General features: G+C 43.8%; 1 protein-coding gene across 2 annotated transcripts in view; it reads right to left on the bottom strand.

The window, feature by feature from the left end:
- Positions 1 to 1242: 1242 nt before the first annotated feature.
- LOC109917318 (retinal guanylyl cyclase 2-like) overlaps positions 1243 to 26788 on the bottom strand; it is a 45081-nt gene continuing 19535 nt past the window's right edge. The window contains exons 8-19 of one of the 2 annotated variants that reach the window (XM_048620072.1): positions 25807 to 25983; positions 22140 to 22296; positions 19695 to 19844; positions 17173 to 17321; positions 16425 to 16636; positions 14520 to 14712; positions 12951 to 13125; positions 11570 to 11668; positions 10236 to 10330; positions 8523 to 8608; positions 3785 to 3866; positions 1243 to 2576 (exon numbers count right to left, since the gene is read on the bottom strand). In XM_048620072.1, coding sequence (XP_048476029.1) covers positions 3785 to 3866; positions 8523 to 8608; positions 10236 to 10330; positions 11570 to 11668; positions 12951 to 13125; positions 14520 to 14712; positions 16425 to 16636; positions 17173 to 17321; positions 19695 to 19844; positions 22140 to 22296; positions 25807 to 25983 — 1575 coding nt within the window. In that variant the 3' untranslated portion in view covers positions 1243 to 2576. The remainder of the gene's footprint in view (positions 2577 to 3784; positions 3867 to 8522; positions 8609 to 10235; positions 10331 to 11569; positions 11669 to 12950; positions 13126 to 14519; positions 14713 to 16424; positions 16637 to 17172; positions 17322 to 19694; positions 19845 to 22139; positions 22297 to 25806; positions 25984 to 26788) is intronic. The other variant, XM_020517121.2, reaches the window with a different exon arrangement.

Genomic DNA, 26788 nt, shown 5'->3' with positions numbered 1-26788 from the left:
GTGCTCACCCTGTTAGGCAACATTATGGATACTTCTTCCTTGACCGTCACACTATGGAGTGGGGCTCAAGCCCCAGAACCCATGGCTCAGAGGCAGGGCATTATCTACTATGCCACAAGACCTTGTCAGACTGGATAGTGCTCCCTTCGAATGGCAGTTAATCATGGGGAAGTACGTTGTCTGCAATTGGCTAGATATATGATCAAATCTGCACCTCCCCCAATGCTGGTCTGCTGTGATACTTGATGAATGTTTGAATCTGGTTGGAGGAGTGAAGGCCTAGGAATCTTTCCTTGTGAACCTCGCTGTGAGATGTAAAACTGGGAGGACGTTTGCTCTTGAGGTTGGGCAGTAGTGGTTGGTGGTCAGAATCTCAGGATAAGCGTTCAGCTATCTGGTCTGAAGTGAGGGGACACTTCTTCACTTGGAAGGTTGAGAATATTTGGGAATTCTCTGTCTCAGAGCATCCTGGAAGATCTGTCACTGAGTCATACTCTTTGATAAATGTTCAGGGAATTAAACGGAATGGGTGGGAGAGTGGAGGTGAGTGCAAAAGAGCACATGGAATCACATTTAATGACACAACAGGCAGGATCCACTCCCATTCCAATTTCTTACTGATCTGGGAAGAGACAGCAGGCACACCCTCAGGAAGGATCCCTTTCTTTTGTTAAAGGGATCATTTCATATGCAGGAGGGAGGTAGGGAGAAAGACATCACAACCCCCTCCCTTTCCACCCTCTCAAAATGGTCTCTGTTACTCTTCAAAGAGAATGAAGCAAAGGTGTCAATCCACGTGAAAAATTTGAGATAAAAACGGTTATACAGGGCAGGGTTGACCTGAAAGGGTTAACTGACATTGCAACGTAAACTCTATCCACCAGAATATAAAGAGCTGTTCCTGGAAGAAGTGTTCTAAGGACTAGCATTGTCGGCTTACCAATGAATGGAGCCCTGATGCCTCACATGAAAATGTCAGGTAACCCAGATGTAATGTAACTAGTTAGTATGTACTATGTAATAGACCTAGTCAGTCTATCAAGACACAGTCTCATTCCTGCTGAAGATTTGGCATCAGAAACTTCAACTAACGTCAATAGGAAGGATTGTGGGGGGATCAGTGAGTTTACCCAAGGTGTCTCAGATGGTTCTGCTAAACACTGCCATGACAGATAGTCTGCTTACAACAGTGTGGATTTGATCAAGTTTTCCACATACAGGTCACGAACTTTGTAATATATTGCTAAAGATAATGATTTTATTAATGGTGTGAATACTGAAAGATAATCACTTTACACAGCACTGGGTGTGATGTCACACATGCCAGTGCAATGAGCAATTGTACCAGCCCTCAGTGGAGATTACTCACCCACTTTGTTTTGTCTGATAAGTGCCTTGGGATTGTTTCTCCTTTGTGCCCTGACAATGGTGCCGTGGGAATGCAGGGTATTGTTGTACCTGTGCAAGCTTTGACCATGGCTCTCATCCGGAGGCCGAGGGCACACGGATGGCGAAGGCACACGGAGTGCAGAGAAACACATTTCACAATGGCTGGCCTGACGCAAATGTAGAAAGAATTTTTAGTTTTGAAGTGCGTCAGTCCTTGACCATTGGGTAGCGCTTACTCCCTTTCTCTCGCTCTCGCCTGAGCCTGAAGATTGTGGGGTCAAGGCCCCCACTCCAGAGACTAGAGTAACAACATTCAGGCTGATGTCCCCCATGTGGGACAGGAGGGTGGTGGGGCAGCACAGTTATCAGTGCCCTCTTTCAGGTGGGGCAGAGAAAGAAATCCTCATCATCCTGGGGCCAATATTTATTTTGCAGCCAACAGCATGAGCTGGGAATATTTGGTGGTGAGCATGGAGCTGTTTGTGGGAGCTTGATGTGCATGTATTTGGCTGCCCTGTTTCCAATAATACAACAATCGAAAAGTACTTAAAAACAGTTTGGGACTTCTTGAGGTGGCGAGGCCAATAATGTGCTAGCACTGTGAAGGAAGCATCCACTTAAGTGCCTTTTGGTATCACAAATCACAATTTAGAAGCAGCTGTCAGCAGCCCCATCATGGCGGCCTCTCCCATCAGAGGCACAGTCCTGAGTCCAATTACTGTTCCTGGGGCCTGAGCACTGAGGGAATGCTGCACTGCCCAGAGATGCCACCTTCCAGATGAACTGCCCTCTCAAGGTAGCAAGGAGCAGAAGCGGGTGGTCATAAACCATCACACGGCCTTATTTCTAAATTATTTGGGAGCGGAGAGATTCAGGGATATGTCCTCCCTGGTGCCCTGGACAGCAATACTTATCATTCCACTCACGTTATTTTTGTTCAAAAATGATAGACAACCTGGTTGTAAACTCATTGCCACTTGCAGGATCTTCCCGTGCGCAACTGGCCGCCATGTCTCCAACGATACAACAGCGACTATACTTCAGTTTGAAAAAGCGCATCATCATTGGCTGTGAAGTGTCTGTGGCATCCACGGGCTGTGAAAGGTGTTACAGAAATGCAAGACTGTCTTTAGGTCCCTGAGAGCCGACGCACTATTATTGGTTCCTTCGTCTGCATTTGTTACAAACTAGAGAAAAAAGAAAACGAGAAAAGACAAAATTTACATCTTAATCAAGGATCAGGTCCTCCTGCTAGCCTCATCCACACCAGTTTAAATTAATTCCCAAACCATTCTCACATTCACTTGAGGGATCTGACACTGAACTGTGGGGACTATGATATCACAGCAAAATGTCCATGCTTTATTTGAGTTGAGTTGATGTTTCCCAGTAAAACGTACGGGGGAGATGGAGTTGAGTGGGATTCATAGATAAATGCAATCTGTCAGGCGGTAGTACAGAAATTGAGTATCACTGAAAATAGGGCACATTGCCAAATTTCAAACAACCACAACAAATTTATACTACAGGAAAACAGGGTGCTGACTGGAAGTCAGAATTGGCTTGCAAATTCATATATGTCAACGCCTCAAGTTACAAATTCTAACCTTGTTAAATTCCATCCTGTCTCCTTAACGTTCTTTAGCTCTACCATCCTCTGAGATCTCTGCGCTCCTCCAATTCAAAACCCTTGCATATCCTCGATTTTAATCGCTCCACCCATTTGCAGCCCCTGCTTTCACTTGCCTGTGCCCCAAGTTCTGGATCTACCCCCCCACCCCCACTTCTCTTTTTCTCCCTGTTTAAGGTGCTTCTTAAAACTGATCTCTTTAACCAAGATTTTGGTCACTGGATCATAATATCTCCTCATGCAGCTCTGTGTCAGATTGGAGTCTCGGTTAAGCTCACCCTGGAATGTTTTGGAGGCACTTCATAAATGCAGGTTGTTGTTTTCAACATCATTACTATTAACTCCTGAGAACTAATGGTGAAGAAAGGTTGGGGAAGGGGTGAATGAACTGCTCTTTCAAAAGGTTGGCACAGGCATGTCGAGCTGGACAGCCTCATCAGCGCTGCAGTAACCCTCCATTCCAAGATGGCACCAAAATAAAACAGAGGGTAAGGAACGTTAGGCATTCTTGCCAGCTTGAGAAACAGTAGATGAAAAACTAAACAAAAGTACTGCAGTTGCTGGAAATCAGAAATGAAAACACAATTGTTTGAGAAATTCAACATGTCTGGCAGTATCTGTGGAAAGAGAAAGCAGAGTCAATGTTTCAGGTCCAGTGACTTGTCTTCAGAACCCAAGAAGAGTCTCTGAACCTGAAACATTGGCTCTATTTTCTCTTTCCACACTAAAATGAGTCAAAGATAAATAAAGTTCATTGTTCTGTACCTATTTCATATTGCGTGCCTTCATCAGCTTCTGTCTTCTCTCTAGGGGAACTTCCTCCAAATTAAGGCCATGGTTACTGGCTCTGATGACAAGAGAGAGAGACACACACAGAGAGAGAGAGAGAGAGCACGAGAGGAGGTTATACTGCTTAAATGCGGAACCAACATATTATAAATGGAACATACAGGCATGGGAAAAATTGCAGAAAAAAAGATTTATGAAAATAGATGATATTGTAATGTAACATCACTGGACTAGTAATCCAGAAGCTAATAGTCTGAGGATGTGGGTTCAAATCTCACTATGACAACTGGGGGAATTTAAATCCAATAAACAAATCTGATCTCAGATGATGTCAGCCACAAATAAATCCAATTAGAATCCAGGAGAAATTTCTCTGCACAAAGCATGGCGAAAATGTGGAATCGCAAGCACAGGGGAGTGAATGCTGTAGATTTATTTAAGAGGAAGCTGGATAAACACATGAGGGAGAAAAGAAAAGAAGGTTTATAAAGTCATAGAGCTGTACAGCATGGAAACAGACCCTTCGGTCCAACTCATCCATGCCAACCAGATATCCTAGATGAATCCAGTCCCATTTGCCAGCATTTGGCCCATATGCCTCTAAACCCTTCCTATTCATATACCCATCCAGATGCCTTTTAAATGTTGCAATTATACCAGCCTCCAACACCTCCTCTGGCAATTTATTCCACACACACACCACCCTCGGTGTGGAAAAAGTTGCCCCTTAGGTTCCTTTTAAAACTTTCCCCCCTCACCCTAAACCTATGCCCTCTAGATCTGGACTCCCCCACCCCAGGGAAAAAACCTTGTTTATTTACCTTATCCATGCCCCTCATGATTTTATAAACGTTTCAGCCTCTGACACTCCAGGGAAAATAGCCCCAGCTTATTCAGCTCTTCCTATAGCACGAACCCTCCAACCCTGGCAATATCCTCATAAATCTTTTCTGAACCCTTTCAAGTTTTACAACATTGTTCTTACAGCAGGGAGACCAGAATTGAATGCAGTATTCCAAAAGTGGCCTAACCAATGTCTTGTACAGTCTCAACATGACCTCCCAACTCCTACACTCAATGCGCAACAATTAAGGCAAGCTTTGTTTGTTATTGTGTCTACCTGTGACTCCACTTTCAAGGAACTCTGAACCTGCACTCCAAGGTATCTTTGTTCAGTAACACCCCCACATGACCTTACCATTAAGTGTATAAGTCCTGCCCTGATTTGCCTTTCGAAAATGCAGCACCTCACATTAATCTAAATTAAACTTGTGAAGTAAGTTGGAAGATACATAACCAGGAGGAGGTAGTCGGGCCAAGTGGCCTGTTTCCTCCTGTATTATTACACAGATCAATAAAATCTTTGGCAGACACAAGTCTGAACTCTCAGCCAAAATATGTGATAAGAGTGGTCATGGGGTGGAGAATAGGGGCTGCTCAGTAATCTGATGCAAAGTAGTCAAAAAGGCAAGGTGATTCTGGAAGCACTAACACTTGCCTACAGTTTCAAAGCTATAGACTGCAAATATCAACTGTGACTTAGAAGTTAACCCTCAAGCCTCTGAGCCACGTATCGCTCCAGAGACTGACGTAAGCATGGAATACAGGCCAAAAGTTTCAGTGTCAGTCCCAGGGGACTACTCCACTCTCCAAGGAGGTGCCTTTAGGATGAGTGTTAAATTGAGGCCCCGCCTGCTTCTCCAGGGTAAAAGATTCTAGAAATTAAACTAGAAAGTCTGGGGGAAGAAGTATAGGAAGTATAATGGCCAATGGGAAACAAGCATCAGGTTAGCACCTGTGGGGGTGGATTCAACTACATTGGAAAGTATGAAATAATGAAAAGAAAGGAGAACTCGTGAGAGGTTATTAAAGCCAAAACAGGACAATAGAATTTGGAAAGGGTTAGGAATCAAACTTCAAGCACACCAGATAAAGGGATGACAATGAGAAGAGGGACGGTAAATTCAGGAAAGGAGGTGTTGTATCAGAATGCACGCAGTATACGAAATAAGGTAAATGAGCTTGTGGCGCAGATCGAAATTAGTAGGTATGATGTGGTGGGCATCATGGAGACGTGGCTACAAGGGGATCATGACTGGGAGCTAAATATCCAAAGATATGCGTCCTGTCAAAAAGACAAGCAGGTGGGCACAGTGGGTGGGGTTGCCTTATTAGTAAGAAATTAAATTAAATCCATAGCTAGAAACGATGTAGGGTCAGATGATATAGAATCTGTGTGGGTAGAGTTGAGGAACCGCAAAGGTAAAAAAACCATAATGGGAGTTATGTACAGGCCTCCAAACAGTAGTCAGGATGTGGGGCACAAGATACACCAGGAGACAGAAAAGGTGTGTAAGAAAGGCAAGGTTACAGTGACCGTGGAGAATTTTGATATGCACGTAGACTGGGAAAATCTGGTTGGTGGTGGATCACAAAAAAAGGAATTTGTGGAATGTCTACGAGATAGCTTTTTGGAGCAGCTTGTGGTGGAGCTGACTAGGGAACAGACAATTCTAGATTTAGTGATGTGCAATGAGGCAGATTTGGTAAGGGAGCTTAAGGTGAAAGAACCCTTAGGAAGCAGTGACTATAATATGATAGAATTTACTCTGCAGTTTGACAGGGAGAAGCTGGAATCAGATGTAATGGTATTACAGTTGAATAAAGGCAACTACAGAGGCATGAGGGAGAAGCTGACCAGAATTGACTGGGAGAGGAGCCTAGGAGGAAAGACAGTGGAACAGCAATGGCAGGAGTTTCTGGGAGTAACTTGGGAGACACAGCAAAAATTCATCCCTAGGAAAAAGAAACATATTAAAGGAAGGACAAAGCAACCATAGCTGGCAAGGGAAGTCAGGGACAGCATAAAAGCAAAACAGAAAGCATATAATGTGGCAAAGAGCAATGGGAAGCCAGAGGATTGGGAAGTCTATAAAGACCAACAGAGGACAATAATAAATTAGGAGGGAGAAAATTAAATGTGAGGGTAAGCTAAACAGTAACATAAAAGAAGACCAAGAGTTTCTTTACGTATATATAAAGGGCAAAAGAGTGGCAAAAGTGGACATTGGACCAATGGAAAAGTAGCAATGTGGAGGAAAGAAATGTCAGAGCAGCTAAACAAGTATTTTGCGTCAGTCTTCACGTTGGAAGACACTAGTAACATCCCAAAAATTCAAGAGTCCGGGGGCAGAGGTGAGTATGGTGGCATGGTGGCTATCACAAGGAGAATGTGCTAGAAAAACAGAAAGGTCTGAGGGTAGATAAACCACCTGTACCAAATGGACTACACCCCAAAGTTCTGAAGGTGCTAGCTGAAGAGATACTGGAGGCGTTAGTGGTGATCTTTCAGGAATCACTGGAGTCAGGAAGGGTCCCAGAGGACTGGAAAATTGCTAATGTAACCCCACTGTTTAAGAAGGGAGTAAGGTAAAAGACGGGAAATTACAGGCTGATTAGCCTGACCTTGGTCCATTTTGAAGGATGAGCTTTCTGAATACTTGGAAGTGCATGGTAAAATAGGGCAAAGTCAGCATGGTTTCATCAAGGAGAGGTCATGCCTGACAAATCTGTCAGAATAATGGGGTTGAGAAACATTTCAGACATGATTGAATGGCGGAGCAGACTCGATAGACTGAATCGCCTAATTTCTGCTCCTATGTTTTATGGTCTTATTCTGGTGCCACTCCCTCTTGAAGGGAGAGAGAGCAGATCAGTTCTCCCTGGATTCCTAATAATAATAATAATAATAATAAACTCTAATAATTCTCTCTCAGACAACACCATGAATACCAGACGTTGCAGTCAGCGTCACATTACTTGTGACGTTAGTCTTTTTCCAGCAACTCCAAGGGACCTAATGACTTACTCTTGCCTCTATTTCTTGTGTTCACTGTCTTCAGGTACGTGGTGAATTAATGTAGGAAACAGGAGAAGACCATTCAGACCATCAAGCCTGTTAGACCAACCAATCTGATAATGGCTGATCTACTATCTCCATATGCCTGATGCCATTAGTATTGTGAAATCTATGAATTTCTGTTCTGAACTTCCTTCAGGCCTCTGGAATAGAGAATTCATTACCTTCTGAGTGAAAAAATTCTCATAATCTCAGCCTTAAGTGACCTGTCCTTTATCCTGACACCATGTCCCCTGGTTCTAGACTCACCAACTGGGGTAGGAAGTGCAGTAACATTACGTCTACATCCACCCCATAAGGCCCTGTAAGAATTTTACACAGTTCCATGAGATCATCTCTCAGACTTTGAATACAGGACCCAGTTTCCTCAATCTTTCTTCCTGAGACAAAATGACCACCTCACCTGTACTCTCACTACTGTTCCATACAAGGCTACTTGCCTCCAGTTGCTTATGCCTCAATTCCAGTTACCATCCTCAACTCCAACTCCTTTCGTTCCCTTCTCCAACAAAATCTGGCAATCGCAGTCTCGACAGCTCCACAATGACCCCCACTGCTTATTTTTTTAATTTGGGAGTGGTTTGTGTGAAGGCACATGTTCTGACATCTCCACCCAACCCTGAACAGCCTAGCTCAAATTTCAAGGTTCTTCACCATTGTTTGTGCCTCATTGTCCACCCCACTCCCCAGCAGAGAATACACAGTTTCTACCTACCAACCTAAACCATCTCTTAAATACCTCAGCTAGATGAACTCTTGAGTCCTGCAGTATGGCCAACAAAAGAAGACACCTACCCTGGTAAGAGATTTGGAGGAGTCGGCAACGGTTTATTAAAGCCCTCTCTTCCAACCAGCCAAAAGGTATCCTCAAAGCCTTTGCCCTTAAGAAAGGAAGCACAGTTAACGATAAACGCTCCACATACTTATTCAATCATTTTCTTCATTACCAATCACTGCAGCACTGAATAAGGATGAGATCACCTTCACTTACAACCCCTTTCTCCCTCCTTCAGCCAAACACATCCTCAAACAGTATGTCAAAGGAAGAAGCCAATTGGCACATCGAGTTCTCACTGGCTCTTTTTTTAATTCATTCACAGGATAGGGGTTTTGCTGGCTGGGCCAGCATTTACTGTCCATTCCTAGTTGCCCTTGAGAAGGTTGATTGAATGATTATTGTCACATGTACTGAGATACAATGAAAAGTGTTGTTTCGCGTGGTACATAGGCAGATCATACCATACAAAGTGCATTAGGGCAGCAGAACAGAGTGCAGCATACAGTGTTATGCACAGAGAAGGTGCAGAGCGAGAGAGATCAGAAATAACATGTCTGAAGTCTATTCGAAAGTCTGATAACACGTTGAAGAAGCTGTCCTTGAATCCACTAAATCTGAAACAGGAGGGACAGTGGCTCAGAGGGGAACTTGCAGGGTGTGGTGTTCCCATCTATCTGCTGTCCTTGTCCTTCTAGATGGTAGAGATCATGGGCTTGGAAGGGGCTGTCTAAGGAGTCTTGGTGAATTTCTGCAATGCATCTTACAGCTGGTACACACTACTGCATCATGGTAGAGGAAGTGGACGTGGTGCCAAGCAAGCAGGCTTTGTCGCGTAAGGTTTCAATCTTGTGTGTTGTCGCAGCTGCACTCATTCAGGTAAGTGAGGAGTATTCCATCACCTGGATTAGTGTCTTGTAGATGGGAGACAGGCTTTGGGGAGTCAGGTGAGTTACTTGCTGTTGTAGCCAATCAACGTGGCAAGTCCAATTGATAAGCCCCCAGGAGTGAGAGATTCAGTGAAGATAACACCATTGAGTGTTAAGAAGCTATGGTCAGTTTCTCCCTTGCTGCAGATGGTCATTGCCATCTTTCAGAATGCCATCCAGTTTGTCTCACACAAAATGCTCTTTCCCCATATTCCTAGAGGGCGTTTCTCCTTCAGATTTTTATTTAATTCCCTATTGAAGGCTATGATTGAATCTGCCTCCACCGCACGCACTCAGGCAGTACATTCCAGGCTCCTCATGCCCACCTTATTAAAAATCAAATTGCCTCTGATTCCTTTGCCAATCACTTACAGAACATGTCCCCAGGTTATACAGCCTTCAGTCATTGCAAGTAGTCTCTCCTAATTTACACAACGTTAACCTTTTGTGATTTTGAACACTTCAATCAGATCTCATCTTAATCTTCTCTGATCGAAAGAAACAATTCAAGTCTCTCCACATTACTGAAGTCCCTAATCTCTGGAACTATTCTGCTACATCTCTGCCAGACCCTGTCCAATGTGTTCACATCACTCCAAAAGTGCAGCGCCCAGAATTGAAAACAGTAATTTAGTAAGAAGCTGAACTATTGTCTTATATAGGTTCAGCAAAACACTCTGGCTTCTGAACTCTGCACCAGTACTTATAATGCCCACAATTCCATATATTTCAGTAACTTGTCCTGCTACGTTCAACCTTTCATGTACAAAGGCTCTCAACCTGTGATACTATCAGCTTCTGTACCTTCAATTCAGTCTTCCCTCGCAGTTCTACTTTGTAGCCCAGGTTGAGGTTCTTTAAAACGGTGACTGTGCTTTCATTCAAATGGATTCGATAGGCTGAAAATAGAGATATTATCGATTATACCTAAACAGCTGGACAATTATATCGAGCATAGAAAGGATCACAGACTGAGTTACAGACTGGAATCTAATCGAGGGGTTCGGTGTGGTTTACATATAGAATAACAGATACCCAGGACTCAGTTACAGATTGGAATTTAATCAAGGGGTTTGGTGTGGTTTATATTTAGAATAACAGATACCCGGGAGTGAGTTAGAGACAGGAATCTAATCGAGTGGTTCAGAGTGGTTTATATATAGAATACCAGACATCCAGGAGTGAGTTACAGACTGGAATCTAATCAAGGGGCTTGAATAGTTTGTAATTTATTATATTAATTCTGGGAAATATTCAAGTGCTTCCTAACTCCATATAGAGGCCTACCCTCAAACTGTCTGTATCAGTAAAGAATGGTTATGATATGAGATTTAATAATACTGTCCTTCTTATATTCATTCATGGGATGTGGGCATCACTGACTGGGCCTGCATTTATTGCCCATCCCTAATTGGCCCCGGAGAAGGTGGTGGTGAGCTCCTTCTTGAACCGCTGCACTCTGTGTGGTGTGGAAACAACTACACGGTGCTATGGGGGAGGGCGTTCCAGGATTTTGACCCAGCCATGTTTAAGGAACAGCGTCATAAGACAAAATAAATGCTTCATAGAGAGTTTATGACTATGACCATTTGATTCAGGGCATGAGATGGAGCTCCTTAGATGTATTCTGTAGGGCTCATTCTTCACCAAGCACTTAAGGAGGTGTCCGTGAGAGATCAATCCTACCTTAGTGAGACGCTCAGTGGTTGCTTAGTGACTGGCAATGCAGCTGTGGGTAGGAATTGTTTTGGGCAGGTTTCAGACTCCTCCCATAACCATAGCCACTCTGCCCCCAACATAGAAAACAATTAAAATTAAATAATTAATTCATTTCCAGAGCCCATTTCATACACTTAGCACGTCTCACTGTGCTTTGTAGTTTATGTAACAGGGGAACAAACAGGGGAACATGGCTACCAATTTATTCATAGCAAAATCTTACTGTGCTGTTAGTGGGAATGGCCACATCAACTATTTATCCTCTATGATGCTGGCTGATTCAGGATTCCAGGGTGACAACCCACTCCATCTCTTCACCACCGCCTCCCAATCCCCACACAGCATCTTTCTTCAAAATGGTGGCCATGGGACCTTATACATCCACCTTTTACATTCATGAGAACCTCGCCTTTACTCACGCAAACCAGTAGACTCCATCCGCGAAGCAGTGTTGACTGTGTCTCCGAAAAGGCAGTACCTTGGCATGGTCAGTCCTACCACCCCTGCCACACATGGACCTTGAGAAAGAAACAGGCCTTCAGACGTGGCTTTAATGGTCACACACAGCTCTTCCACTCTTTTAACCAAGAGTCATCACCGAAAAATCCTTTTTTTGTTTGTTTATCGTTCAGTGAGAGAAGCAGGATGCTCACTCTTCAGCAACATGAACTAACACTGGAGCTTTGTTTATCAAGCAAGATTCAACATCAACCACATGCAGATTTATAAGGGTAGGTTGCAAAAAACCTTGCCAAATAGGGTAGCTTTTTAAAACTAAAGATTTCCATTTCTATAGTGCCTTTCTTTGACCACCAGATATCCCAAAGAGTTCTGGTCATTGTCATACTGCTATCTGTGGGAGTTTGTTGCATGCCAGCTAGAAGCTGCACTTCCTACATTCCAACAGTGACTGCATCTTAGATAAAGTATTTCACTGGCATCAATGCACTTTGGGACATCCTAAAGGTGTTAAAGGGATGCACTAAAATAAAACAAAGAACTGCAGATGCTGGAAATCTTCAACAAAAACAGAAATTGTTGAAGAAGCTCAGCATGTCTGGCAGCATCTGTGGACAGAGAAACAGAGTTGACATAAACTATGTTTTCCCTCCATAGATACTGCCAGTACTCTGTTTCTCCTTTTTATTATTTCTGCTTTTGTTATAAAGAAATGCAAGTCCTTTCTTGTTTTTAATTCACTCTTTTTGATTCACTCCAAGCTCTTGTCCAAACTGCCTATTATTTTCTTCATTTTAGTTTCTCTTCCCAAGCAATGTGGGTGTCACTGTCAAGGCCAGCATTTGTTGCCCATCCCTAATTGTCCTTGAACTGAGTGGCTCACCGCATCATGTCAGAGGGCAGTTAAGAGTCAACATCATTGCTGTAGGCCTGGAGTCACATGTAGGTCTGACTGGGTAAGGACACAGATTTCTTTCCCTACAGGAGCATTAGTGAACCTGATGGGATTTCAATCACTGAATTTTTAAAAAATTATTCACTTGCATGTGTTGCTGGATGGGCCAGCATTTATTGTCCACCCTATTTGCCTTTGAGAAGGTGATGGTGAGCTGCCTTCTTGAACCAATCCGTTTGCTATAATGCCACACAATGCCATTAGGGATGGAATTCCACCTATTAACTGAAATTAAATCCAACTCGCTGCTGTGGTGGAATTTGAACCCGTATCCCCACAGTATTAGCCTGAGCCTCTGGATTACTAGTGACATTAACAGTAAACTGCCATCTCCCTTAAAAGAAAAGACTTACTTAGAAAGCTATGTCTAAACATGGGCAACATACCTGAATGCAATCCGATTCGGATCCGCACTGGAACTTCAGGCATGTGCCTCATCTTGAAAGTCCCCATGCTGCTGAGGATGTCCAGGGACATGTTAGCTATTTCTGCTGCATGTCGGTTCCCGTTACGAGTTGGAAGTCCGGATGCCACCATGTATGCATCTCCAATCGTTTCAACCTAGAACCACAGACTGCAAGAGTGATACAGCACAGAAAGTGGCCACTCGGCCAGTCATGGCTCATTCGTAAATATTGCTGACGAACAGCCTTTGGTAATGCAAATTGCTGGAAAGATACAGAGAGTCTAAGCTACCTGCCTCACATTCATCAGGACTCAACACAAGAAAATCACATTTAGAGATGACAGTGTATACAACATGAGAAGAGGGTGCTGATTGATTGGCATGGAGACACACCAGGAACAGTTAACAAATCTGTTCTAAAGCGTCACTGGATCCGAAACGTTAACTCTGATTTCTCTTCACAGATGCTGCCAGACCTGCTGAGTTATTCCAGCAATTTTTATTTTTGTTTCTGAACAAATCTCCATTGCAATTGTCAATCGCCAATTGACATGCATGGAGCTTCCAAGCTCAACGTAAAGGAAACACTGACGAGGTAGTAATCGATCGAAACTGAAATCAATCACAGTTTAATTTGTAAAGTGGTCAGACTTTTCACTGACTGGATAGAACAAAACCTTCCCAGTGTGTTTAACACCCATTCCTAATTGCAATCATAAGATTTAGGAAGTATTTAGATGTGCACTTGTGATGTCAAGGCTATGGGCCATGGACTGGGAAATGAGATAAGAATAGTTAAGTGGTTGTTTATGACCAAGACAGACGAGATGGGCCACAGGGCCTTTTTCCATTCTCTATGATTTTAACTCGGTGGCTTGCCAGGGCCATCACAGAGACCAATCAGGAATCAACCATATTACTGTGGGTTTGTTGTTTGGATAGAAATAGCAGAATTCTTTCCCTAAGTACATTAGTCTGATGATATTCCAAAACTTCGTAATCATCATTTCAGAGACTAGTGCTTTCTTCCAGATACATTAAATTAATTGAATTCCAAAATTTACTGCCACAGTAGGATTTGAACTTTTGCCTCCGGATCATCAGTCCAGGCCTCTGGTTATTAATCCAGTGACATTACCACTAGGCTACCATCCAAACAGGAGTCTTAATGGGCATAGAAAGGAGAAAGCGTTCTAGAGTCAGAGATATACAAATCACTTCTTTCCCCTGACAGCAGTGAGAAGGTGGAACTGACTCCCAAAGAGGGTGTTATTGAGGTGAACAGTGTCCATGTAATTAAGGACAGGCTGGATAAACACGAAAGACAGAAAAGATTAGAAGGGAGAAATGGAGAAGGGAAGGAGAAGCCTCACGTGGAGGGCATTGACCAAGTGGCCTGTTAAATGTTTTATACTTGCGTACAATCTGAATTAAACTTTATATAATTAGGACTGAGTAAGCTTCTTACACACAGCTAGATCTCCTCCGAGCGATCGCCTGAATTGGTCAAATATGACCTGACAAACCCGTGAAATTCATTCTGAGCTACCTTGTAGACATCGTGGGAGCCGATGATGGCATCAAACAAAGTATAGAGGTTGTTGAGAAGGTCGACCACCTCGATGGGGTCGCTCATGGCTGAAATGGTGGTGAAGCCAACAATGTCGCTGAAGTAGATGGTCACCTGCTCGAAATGCTCAGGCTCCACTGGGACGCCTCTCTTCAGTGCCTGGGCAACAGAGCTGGGGATTCAAGGAAGGAATAATGAGTCAGCAATCTCTGACTGATAATCACACCTAGACTTTCAGAGAGAAATGGTGTTTGACATACGTACACTCTTTCATACTCACTGAAGGGATGCAGACATTACTAGGAGGGCCAGAATTTGATGCCCATCCCCAACTGGCCCTTGAGAAGGGCAGGTAAGAGTCAATTAGATTGGCTGTAGGTCTGGAGTCACATGTAGGTCAGACCTAGCTAAGGAAGGCAGATTTCTGTCCCTAAGGGGCATTAATGAACCAGATTTTTTTTTCAATTGTTGGCCAAGCACATGGAAATATTTGTTAAGAAGAATTATAGGAACCTTGGGTTCATAAATAGAGTCATACAGTGTGAAAGCAAGGAAATGATACTACACCTCTACAGATCATTGGTCAGACCATATTTGGAGCATTGTGTTCAGTTCTGGGCACCTTATTTAAGGAAGGATGTTTAATGTTTTAACGAAGGTCTGTAGGTCGGGTTGTGGTTGGCGTTGTTGGTGGGTTCGCTGAGCTGACTGGTTTTCGTGCAAACGTTTTGTCTCCCTTCTAGGTGACATCTTCAGTGCTGCCTCCATTGAAATGCTGTTGTTCTGTCCCACTCTGAATTTATATGGTCCAGTCTGTCAAGGTTAGCAGTCTTGTTTCCAGTTTTGTACTGTAATGGTATGCAGATGGGGTCTATTTCAATTTTTGTTTAATGCACCGGTGGTTGAAAACCATTCTCCAGGAATTCTTGTGTTTGTCTTTGTTTTGCTTGTCCTAGTACTGTCACTTTGTCCCAGTTAAACTCATGTTCTTCTGTGTCAGAAGGATGTTAAAAGCCCAGAAAAGAGCTAGAGAATGATACCAGAAATGAGGGGCTTTAGATACAAAGAAATATTAGAGAAAGTGGCTTATTCTTCTTGGTGCAGAGGTGACCTTATTGATGTGTTCAAAATTATGAACAATTTTGACAAGATAAAGAAGGATATTCTATTTCGAGTAGATGCTAGGTCAGTAACCAAGGCGTCACAATTTCAAGATTGTCAGCAAGACAGCTAGGAGTGAGACAAGGAGAAGCTGCTTTACTCAGAGTTGTTCAGATTTGGAATGTGCTACCTTTAGGAGAATGGCGTAGGCAGATTCCATTGGAGATTTCAAAAGAGATCCAGGTATATATTTGAAAGTGATAAATTTAGACCGCTCAGAAATAAGGCTGGAGAATGGGACTAGCTGGTTATTGGAGGAAGACATGTGGAGAAACGTGGGGAGACCAAGAGGGAGAGACTGATTGAGCCTCAAGATCCTCCAGAACAACCAATTAGGTAATTGAAGTGCAGTTACTATTGCCATTTAGGCATCGCAGCAGCCAATTTGCACATGTTCTCACATGCAATATTCCCCACATAATCTATTTTAGTGATGTTGGACATTAGGGAGGTGTCTCCGCGATTCTTCACAAAGAGTGGCCATGGGGCTCTTTTTTTTTACATTCACCTGAGAGGGCAAACTGGACCTCGGCTTGATGTCCATTCTGAAAGTCAGCGCCTCAGACAGTATAGCACTCCCTCAGCACTACACCAGGACAGTCAGAGATGGGACATTCACTCAGCTATGCTCAACCCAACCACAGCCTACGCCTACCTCTCCCAATGAGGGTGATGTCTCTATTCGCCGGAGGACTAAAGGGGGAGATGTGGTTTGGCACTCACGGTGGCAGCATCTGCGTCAGGAGTTGTTCAGTTTTCTGCTTCTCAATCTCCAGCTCCTCTGTCCTCTCTTTGATCAGGTCCTCCAGATTGCTGGAGTACTGCTCCAGCATCCGCAGCATTGAGTCAATAATGTTTGTCTTCTTGCCCTTGTTAATGTTTTTAAACTGCCGGCACAAGGAAGGAACAAAAAGGAAGATCAGCTCTCCCGGGTCCTGCCAAAAAGGCAAACATGTCTTTTTTAATTCATCGGATGAGGGTGTTGCTGGCTAGGCCTGCATTTATTGCCCATCCCTAATTGCCCAGAGGGCCATTAAGAATCAAATCAATCACACTGCTGTGGGACATGTACGCCAGACCAGGTAAGGATGGCTATTTCCCTCCTTAAAGAACATTAATGAACCAGATGGGATTTTCCGTCAATCAACAATGGATTCATGGTCATCGTTAGACTCTTACTGCCAGATTTTTGTTTTATTGAATTCAAATTCTGCCATCTACATGGCAGGATCCGAACTCGGATCCCCAAAATATCAACTGGCTTCTTGGATTAACAGTCCAGCAACAATATTACTAGGCCATAGCCAAGTATTTTCATTTTGAAATCATCAAAATCAAAGCAAGAATGCCAAATTTCAAACAATCACAACATTGCATACTGCAGGAGAAAAGGCGGCTAAGAATTTGCAGCTCAATTCTGGAGCCTCTTACATCTCAGAGGCTGTACCTGAATGAGAGAAGTGGTGCTGACCTGGTCAAAGATCTGGTCAAAATTGGTTCGTCTCTCGGGTTGCTCACTCCAGCATTGTTTCATGATCTGGATGCACTCCATGGGGGCAAGATCTGGTGAGACAGAGGGCCGGCACAGTGGTGGAGGCTTCTGAACTTTCTTGACGATATCTGAAATAGAACAGAAGAAGTTTTGTAGAAAACACCACAGAAGTAGCCACCTCCGTACCAACCCTCCTAGTCACAGTGATCAGCAAGTTTGATGTAAAAACAAAAAGAACTGCAGATGCTGTAAATCAGAAACAAAAATTGAAATTGCTGGAAAAGTTCAACAGGTGTGGCAGCATCTGTGGAGAGAAATCAGAGTTAACGTTTCAGGTCGAGTGACCCTTCCTCAGAACTGCTACCAGACCTGCTGAGCTTTTCCAGCAATTTCTGTTTTTGTTGAGCAATAGCACTGGTCAATAGCAGCCTGGACAATAAATGACCTGTCCAGATGATATTTCAGATGATTGAGAACTGGCCTAGTTCCAATCTTCATTTCTTCTCTTAGAAGTCTCCTTAAGCCCCAAAATATGAAGGGAACTTTTACATCATTGAAAAGAGACGTGGTGCTGAAGTTTTTCAACTTAGACTCATCAGGGCAAACACAGGAATGTTCAAAATTCAAACAATCACAACTTATACCACAGGAGGAAAGGGGGATAATTTGTTCGCAGATTGTCCCTGATTGGTTGAGGCATTGTCATGATGGAAGCAATAGGGAACTAGACACTTTGCAGTGCAAGATGGGATGCCCACCTTGAAGAAGTTATCCTCCTCCCTCTGGAAAGACCTCAGTGAATCTCTCTCCCACTGCAACCCTCTGGTAATCTCTTCGGCCCTCAAACTGTTTACCTCCTTGACCTGTCCGTTTTCTCTCCTATCTATCCGCTCCTCCCGCCTCACTGACCAATCCCCACCTCTGCCTACCTGCACTCACCTATCACCATCCTACCCACCTTCCCCAGCCCCACCCCTCCTCTCTCTATTTATTTCAGAGCTCCCTTCCTCCTCCCCCATTTTTGAAGAAGGATCCCGACCCGAAACATCAGCTTTCCTGCTCCTCTCCCTAGCCTGCTGTGTTCCTCCAGCTCCACACTGTGTTACTTAAGATGGGAACACATTCCTTTTGTTTGCAGAGAATGGTCCCTGCCATATGAATGTACATCAATTCCAGCAAACCCACATTGCAAGCCCAACTGATTGTCTTAGATTGGTTGTTGTAGCTACATTTTTACAGTTTGTGGGTAAATCCCATGGAACACCAATCTAACAATCAGGAACCATTTGAGTATTGCTACATGTGGATAGTAAACAACTGATGTATCAAGAAACTGGGGGAACTAAGTCTCTCGTCTAAAGACAGTCACAAACACAGGGTGAAGGCAGTTACTTGATCAAGAGTTTTAAGATGGCCAAGCTGTAGCATGAATAGAAACTGCTTTCCTAGCAGGAAAGCTCATGAGTGAGCATAGTGGACCGCAAACCTTTAAGGCAGGGGTAGAGACCTAATTTTCCAACATATAAACCATGCTCAGTTGGTGGCACTTTCTCTCTGTGTCTCTTGTGAGATTCAATACCCACTCCACAGACCTGAACACAAAATTCAGGCCCATGCTCCCAGTGCTGTGCTGGAAAAAGTGCTGAGCTGCTGGAGGTGCCATCTTTTGGGATCAGGTGCTAAACTGGGGGTGGCGGGGAAGCCTTTCAGTTGAGCAGAAAACATCCCTTAGTCATTAATTTGAAAAAGAGCAGGGCAATTCTCCCAAGAGTCCTAGGGCCAATTTTTAATCACTCAACCAACAAGGATAAAGAGAAAATAAACACTTCTGCTGTTGTCACTTTGCTATTTGTGGGTTCATGCTGTGTGCAAATCAAAGGGGGTGCAACCGCAATTTGGAAAGAAGCAAGTACAGAACTGACTTTGGAAAAACTTTCAGTTGGGGAATGAGCAACCCATGGGTGGACAGATATTGGAGACAAACAATCACAATCAATGAAGGGATGGTTGGACAGTTTGATGGGATCCTGCAGATTATTTGAGATGTGAAAATGATAATGTTGTTGCTGTCAGAGAGTTATTACCACATCAGTGGCGGCCTTTTAGCCCATTGAGCCCATGCTGACTCTGTAGAGCAATCAGATCAGTCTCATTCTTCTCCCCACACCCTGCTCTATCCTTGTGGTCCCTGCAAGTTTATTTCCCTCGAGTGTCCCTCCAGCTACCTTTCAAAGACATTCTTTCCCTCAACTATCCCCCACCACCCTTCCCCTTGCTTGCCCCAATCAATCCCTTATCTCTACCCAACCCCCGTCGTCTCTCATCCCCTCTACCTCTCCCTTCCACTCTCTTCCTCTTCTCCCCTATCCTCCCACATAGGCACCGCCTTCCAGCTCATTAATCTGTGACCCCCCCTTCATGCTCACTTTCCCTACTTTCCCCAGCTTTCCCCAGATTAACGGCACAAGTCCAAGCAGCCAATGTTGTGACAGTGGGTGTACCATTAGGGCTCAAGTCCAGCATGGAGAATGGAGGTCCTCGCACTATCAATTCCTGAATAATGATGGAGAAGCTGTAGACATCTCCATAGAAAGTTCCCTTCTGCTCCAGGTTCGAGTCTCGGAGAAGTTCTGGTGCCGTCCAAAGTCGGTCTGGTGACAAGAAAAAAAATGTGAGAACTGGAATAGAATGGGAAATTCCTTCCCACAAAATTGAGATGAAAATGCAGAACTCTCACTCTGCTAATTTGTATACAGGTGTGTTAAGTTTGAATGTGTCACCACTATGTGTACCTACACTGGCGGGGGAAGTACTACAACAATGTGCCAAACACATCGTAGAGGTATAGAGCTGTACAGGGTGTAAACAGACCCTTCAGTCCAACTCATCCATGCTGACCAGATATCCTTAAGTAATCTAGCCCCATTTGCCAGCCTTTTCATTCATATACCCATCCAGATGCCTTTAAATGTTGCAATTGTACCAGCCTCCTCCACTTCCTCTGGCAGCTCCTTCCGTACACACACCACTCTCTGCATGAAAAAGTTGCCCCTAAGGTCCTTTTTAAATCTTTCCCCTCTCACCTTAAACCTATGCCCTCTAGTTTTAACAATCCCATGCCAGGGAAAAGACCTTGTCTATTCACCCAATCCATGCCCCTCATGATTTTATAAACTTCTATAAGGTCACCCCTCAGCCTCCGATGCTCCAGGGAAAATAGCCGCAGCTTTTGCAGCCTCTCCCGAAAGCTCAAACCCTCCAAGCCTGACAACATCCTTGTAAATCTTTTCTGAACCCATTTAAGTTTCACAACATCCTTCATACAGCAGGGAGACCAGAACTGCACACAGTATTCCAAAAGTGGCCTCACCAATGGCCTATCCAGCTACAACATGATGTCCCAACTCCTATGCTCAAGGTATGACCAATAAAGGCAAGCATACCAAACACTTTCTTCACAATCCTATCTACATGTAACTCCACTTTCAAGGAACTATGAACCTGCAGTCCAAGGTCTCTTTGTTCAACAACACTCCCCAGGACCTCACTGATAATTGTGTAAGTCCCTACCCTGATTTACCTTTCTAAAATGCAGCACCTCACATTTATCTAAAATGTGAACTGCAAAGCTGCCAATCTTGAAAAAGCACAGATGAAAATATCAGTGACATAGACACTTAGGGTACTCGCTGTCAGCTGTGGCGCTGTCCCACTCCAGAGATTTAGGTACATAATTCAGACTGACGTTCCCAGTGCAATACAGAGGGAGTGCTTCACTGTCAGAGGTACTGGCTTTACAAAGACATGTCTGTCCTTTCAGGTGGATGTAAAAGATCCTACAGCACTAGAATCTAGAATCTCTACAGTGTGAAAACAGGCCATTCAGCCCAACAAGTCCACACTGACTCTCCGAAAAGCATCCCACCCAGACTCAGCCCCTACCCTCTCCCTGTAACCCTTCATTTCCTGTGACTAACCCATATATCCTGCACATCCCTGGACACTGAGACAATTTAGCACAGCCAATCCACTTAACCTGAACATTTTTTGGACTGTGGGAGGAAACCGGAACACCAGAAGAAACCCATGCAAACACAAGGAGAATATGCAAACTCCAGTCACCCGAGGCTGGAATAAAACCTGGGACCCTGGCACTGTGAGACAGCAGTGCTAACCACCGTGCCGCTTGCTGTCAGGGAATTGCAGGGGGAGTTCTCCTTAGGTCAATATTTAACCCCAACATCATGAAAACAGATCATCTTCTCAATGATGCGCTGCTGTTTGTGGGAGATCACTGCATGTAAATTGGCTGCATTGTTTCCTACATCACAACAGTGATAAAACATCAAAAAACTGTAAAGAGAACTGGGAGGCCTTGAATTAATATCTCTGCTGGACGGTAGCTACCTGCAGTACACCACTGCAATGTCACCTGACAAAGGGGCTACGCTCCAAAAGCTTGTGATTTCAGATGAACCTGTTGGACTATAACCCGGTGTCGTGTGACTTCTGACTTTGTCCACCCTCCATCCAACACCGGCACCTCCACGTTATATTAAAGACAGCGATGAGGAGAAATTTCTTATCTCGCGAATCCTTAGTGTTTGGAATTCTCTTCCCCTAAGTGCACATTGAGGCTGGGTCACTTAATATGGCTAAAAATAATTTAGACAAACTTTGACAAACAATGCAGTCAAAGGTTGAAGGGTGGAGGGGGGCAAGAAAATGAAGTAACAGACACAAACAGATTATCCATAATTTTATTGAATAGTGGAGCAGGATGGAGGGACCAGATGGCCTACTTACACTCCTAAACCTTAGGTTGTTATTTCCTTAAAACCCACCCTGGTAAACCTGGCAAAAATTGCCAGAGAACATGAAGACTAGGAAAATATCAAGTTTGGTTCCTGGCCAACACTAAGTTAGCCATTCCAGAGTATCATTACCTTCTGGCTTCGGTTCCATCCACGTAATCTTTTGAACCGCCAGTAACTCATTATAACCATAGTCTGTCACCTTTAATACAAATCTTCCATCTACCACACAGTTCCTGGATTTCAAACGCCCATGAACCAGGTCTCGATGGTGAAGAAATTTCATGCCCTGTGAAATGAAGATGATGAGCATGAAACCTAAAGAATTCCAACTGTTGTTTCAAATCTCATGTCTCAACAAAATGTGAAAGAGGTGATCAACATGCGTTCCTTAAACACACAACTCGAAAGTCATTGAGACTGGGTCACAGACTCTAGCCAAGGCCGAGTTAGCTAGACTCTTGACAGAGAAGTGAGTCTAGGGTCGTGGAGGCAGACAGGAAAACAAGGTTGAGGTCATAATCACATCAGCCATGATCTTATTGAGAATTAGAGGTGATCTTATTGAAACATACAAGATTCTTAGGGGCTTAACAGGGTAGATGCAGAGAGGATGTTTGCCCTGTGGGAGGGTCGAGGACCAGAGGGCAAAATTGCAGAATAAGAAGTCGCCCAAGAAAAATTTCTTCTGAGGGTAGTGAATCCGTGGCATTCTTTACCAGAGATGGCTGTGAGACTTAAGTATATTCAAGGCTGAGATAGAGAGATTTCTAAATCAATAAGGGAATCAAGATTTATAGGGAAAAGGCAGGAAAGTGGAGTTGAGGTCTATCAGATCAGCCACAATCTCAATGAACAGCAGAGGGGACTCGATGGGCTGAATGGCTAGGGTTTTGCTAATGGTTACTCCCCATGTGCCTCCTTCCACCCAAAGTTATCCATCTCTATCAGGCTATCCATTCTTGATGTGTTGAACAATGAGACTGAACTCAACAGATAAGGGAACACTTAGCTTACAGTGGCCATATAACATGACTGAATTGAACATTAAGCTCAAGAGATGGAAGGGCAAGTCAGGAACTGACAAAGCAGATTTCAGCAGGATGGGTCAATGACAAGTCCATCACTGGGCATTATTATCAACTGAAGAAAAGCACGCATGAATAGTGCGGGCTATTTGGTAGAATAGAAGATCCTAAAAGGACAAGGCATGCAATAAACAACAGCTTAAAAGTGGGAGTCCAGAAAGCAACAATTAGATGATCCAAGTTTCACAGAAATACTTTCACAGAATCCCTACAATGTGGAAGCAGACCATTCAGCCCATCAAGCCCACACTGACCCTCCGAAGAGCATCCCACCCAGACCCACTCCTGTACCCTAACCTTGTAACCCTGCATTTCCCATGGCTAACCCACCTAGCCTGCACATCCCTGGACACCACAGAGCAATTTAGCATGCCAATTCACCATAACTGCAAATCTTTGGACTGTGGGAGGAAACCAGAGCTCCTGGAGGGAGAACGTGTGTGTGCAGTTTGCAGTTCCCAGGAGTGGAATTGAATATGGGTCCCTGGTGCTGTGATGGAAGGTGTCATTCACAGTGCTATCAAGCAGCATCTGCTCAACAATAATCTGGTTGATGACTCCCACTTGGGTTCTGTCAGGGCCATTCAGCTCCTGACCTCACCACAGCCTTGATTCAAACATGGATAAAAGAGCTGAATTTCAGAGGTGAGATGAGAGTGACAGCCTTTGACATCAAGGCTGCATTCAACCAAGTGTGGCATCAAGGAACCCTAGCAAAACTGGAATTAAAGAGAATCACAGGAAAACTTTCTGCTGGTTGGAGTCATACCTGGCACATAGGAAGATGGTTGTGGTTGTTGGAGGTCGGTCATCTCAGCTCCCCGACATCTCTGCAGGAGTTTGTCAAGGAGGAGTCCAAGGCCCAACCATCTCCAGCTGCTACAGCAATGACCTTCCCTCCATAAAGGTCAGAAGTGGGGATGTTCACCAATGATGGAACAACGTTCAGCAGCATTTGTGACTCCTCAGACACTAAGACAGGCCATGTTCAAATGCAACAAAATCTGGACAATATCCAGGCTTGGGCTGACAAGTGTCATGTAACATTCGCGCTACACAAACACCAGACAATGACCATCTCCAACAAGAGACAATCTAACTACCGTACCTTGACATTCAATAATGTTACCATCACTGAATTCCCCACTATCCACATCCTGGGAGTTACCATTGACCAGAAACTCAACTGGACTCACTACATAAACACAGTGGCTACAGAGCAGGTCAGGGACGAGGAATCCTGCAGTGAGAAATACACCTCCTCACTCCCCAAAGCCCATCAAACAAGGTATGAGTCAGGAGCGTGATTGAATACTTCCCAATCGCCTGGGCGGGTGCAGCCGCAACAATATTCAAAAAGCTGGACACCATCCAGGACAAAGCAGCCCAACTCTTTGGCACCACACCCAGGAGTGGAATTGTGATGCTCAGTTGCAGCTACAAAATGCACCGCAGAAATTCAAAGAATCTTCGACAGTACCTTCCAAACCCATGACCACTTCTAGAAGGACAACGGCAGCAGATACATGGGAACACCACCCCTTTAAGTTCGCCTCCAAGCCATTTACAAGTTGCAAATATATCACCTTTCCATCACTATCGCTGGCTCAAAATCCTGGAATTCCCTCCCTAACAGCATCATTATGGGTTATACTACAGTATACGGACTACAACGGTTCAAGAAGGCAGCTCACCACCACCTTCTCAAGGGCAAGTAGGGATGGGCAACAAGTTCTTGCCAGCCAGCGATGCCCATATTCCACATGTGAATAATAAGAAAAAAAAGCTTGTCTCCAAGTCACAGAGGAGGATTACAAGAATTTGCAAACTTCAAGGTAGAATAAGGTAAGTTTACATTCTCTTATCTCATTAAATCCTTTTCTGGGACAATTCGGTCTTATCAGCAGAGGTAGGCAAGTTACTACAGGAAAAAAATACATTTATATAAAACAGCTGAGCTCTACATCAGCTTTGCTTTAATTCATATCAACTTAGAAGAGAAAAAATTACATTTGGCTAAATATAATCAATGTTTTCAAATTAACTTTTTCTGTTTATAACTGTAAGACTCCTTAGAATTTTGTTCCTCACTTACATCCTTTACCCCTTAAGCCATGCAAAACTTACCCCCTTCAAGAAATTTTCCAATTCCATTTTGAAAACCTCAATTGAATCTGCATCTATGTAAGCAGCTCATTCCTAATCAGTGGCTGTACAAAACCACAGAAGCATAGAAAATAGGAGCAGAAATAGGTCAATCAGCCCTTTGAACCTGCTCCACAATTCATTATGATCATGACTAATTAGTGAACTCTTGTCCCCTGTTCTTGCTTTCTCCCTATACCCTTTGGTCTCTCTAGTGCTAAGAACTATGAATATTTTGGCCTCAACCACTTTCTATGACAGAAAATTCCACAGGCTCCCCACTCCCTGAAGAAAGGAATTTCTCCTCATCTCAATCCCTGTCTATACCATATCCTTAAACAGTGACCCTTGGATCTTAATTCCTCTTAATCCTCCAATTGCCTTCGATTCTTCTGCCATCCGTCTTAAATTGGCATCCCCTGGTCCCCAACCCTTCCACCCGAGAACAATTTTTCTCTCTCCTTCTACTGTCCAGAGCACTCATGAATTTGAACACGTCACTAACTCTATACATCCCATGTTTCATTCAAAAGAGACACTTTGCAAGCTTTCTAAAGTCTATTTACCAGAATCAGGTCGAGAAGAAGGGAAGATTTGAACATCCAGTCAAGCTTCATGTCTTTATTTGCAATGAGGTCCTCCAGACTACCCCTGGAGCAATACTCGGTGACGATTGCGAGGATACCACAGTCTTGGAAAAGCCCCAGGAATGGATTCACATTTTCATGTCTCATTTCCCGGATCTAGGAAGATCGCTTTATTACAAAGGATTTACGTGATTGAAATAGGCCATTCAGACCTTGGTAGCTAATTGCTTAGCATTATTGAGAAATCATTATGATGGCAAGTGCCGAACTGTGGTGATGAAGCAAATGAAACAAGTCACCATGAATTATAAAATATTACAACCAAAGTAAACTGAAGTAATAAAAAGGATTACACAATTTTGAACATTTCAGCATAAAAATGCAGAATAAAAATGAAAAGTTTGCCATATTTAAGAGCAATGTCGAGTTCAGATCATTAAATTCTCAATTAGACTGTTGCACCTTGAGTCTAGGAATTGGGAGGTTATGTTGAGCCTGTACAGGACATTGGTTAGGCCACTTTTGGAATACTGTGTTCAATTCTGGTCTGCCTGCTATAGAAAGGATGCTGTGAAACTTGAAAGGGTTCAGAAAAGATTTACAAGGATGTTGCCAGGGTTGGAGGATTTGAGCTATAAGGGACAGGCTGAATAGGCTGGGGCTATTTTCGCTAGAGCATCAGAGAATGAGAGTTGACCTTATAGAAGTTTATAAAATCTGAGGGACATAGATAGGTGAATAGCCAAGGTCTTTTCCCCAGGGTAGTGGAGTTGTCCAAAACTAGAGGGCATAGGTTTAAAGTGAAAGAGGACAGATTTAAAAGGGACCTAAGGGGCAACTTTTTCACACAGAGAGTGGTGCATGTATGGAATGAGCTGCCAGAGGAAGCGGTGGAGGCTGGTACAATTACAACATTTAAAAGGCATCTGGATGGTCACATAAATAGGAAGGGTTTAGAGGG

Source organism: Rhincodon typus, chromosome 45 (genome assembly GCF_021869965.1).
Source record: "Rhincodon typus isolate 14 chromosome 45, sRhiTyp1.1, whole genome shotgun sequence".
Classification (NCBI taxonomy): domain Eukaryota; kingdom Metazoa; phylum Chordata; class Chondrichthyes; order Orectolobiformes; family Rhincodontidae; genus Rhincodon; species Rhincodon typus.
Note: the sequence above shows the minus strand (reverse complement) of the source record. Positions and strands in the feature narration are given on the sequence as shown.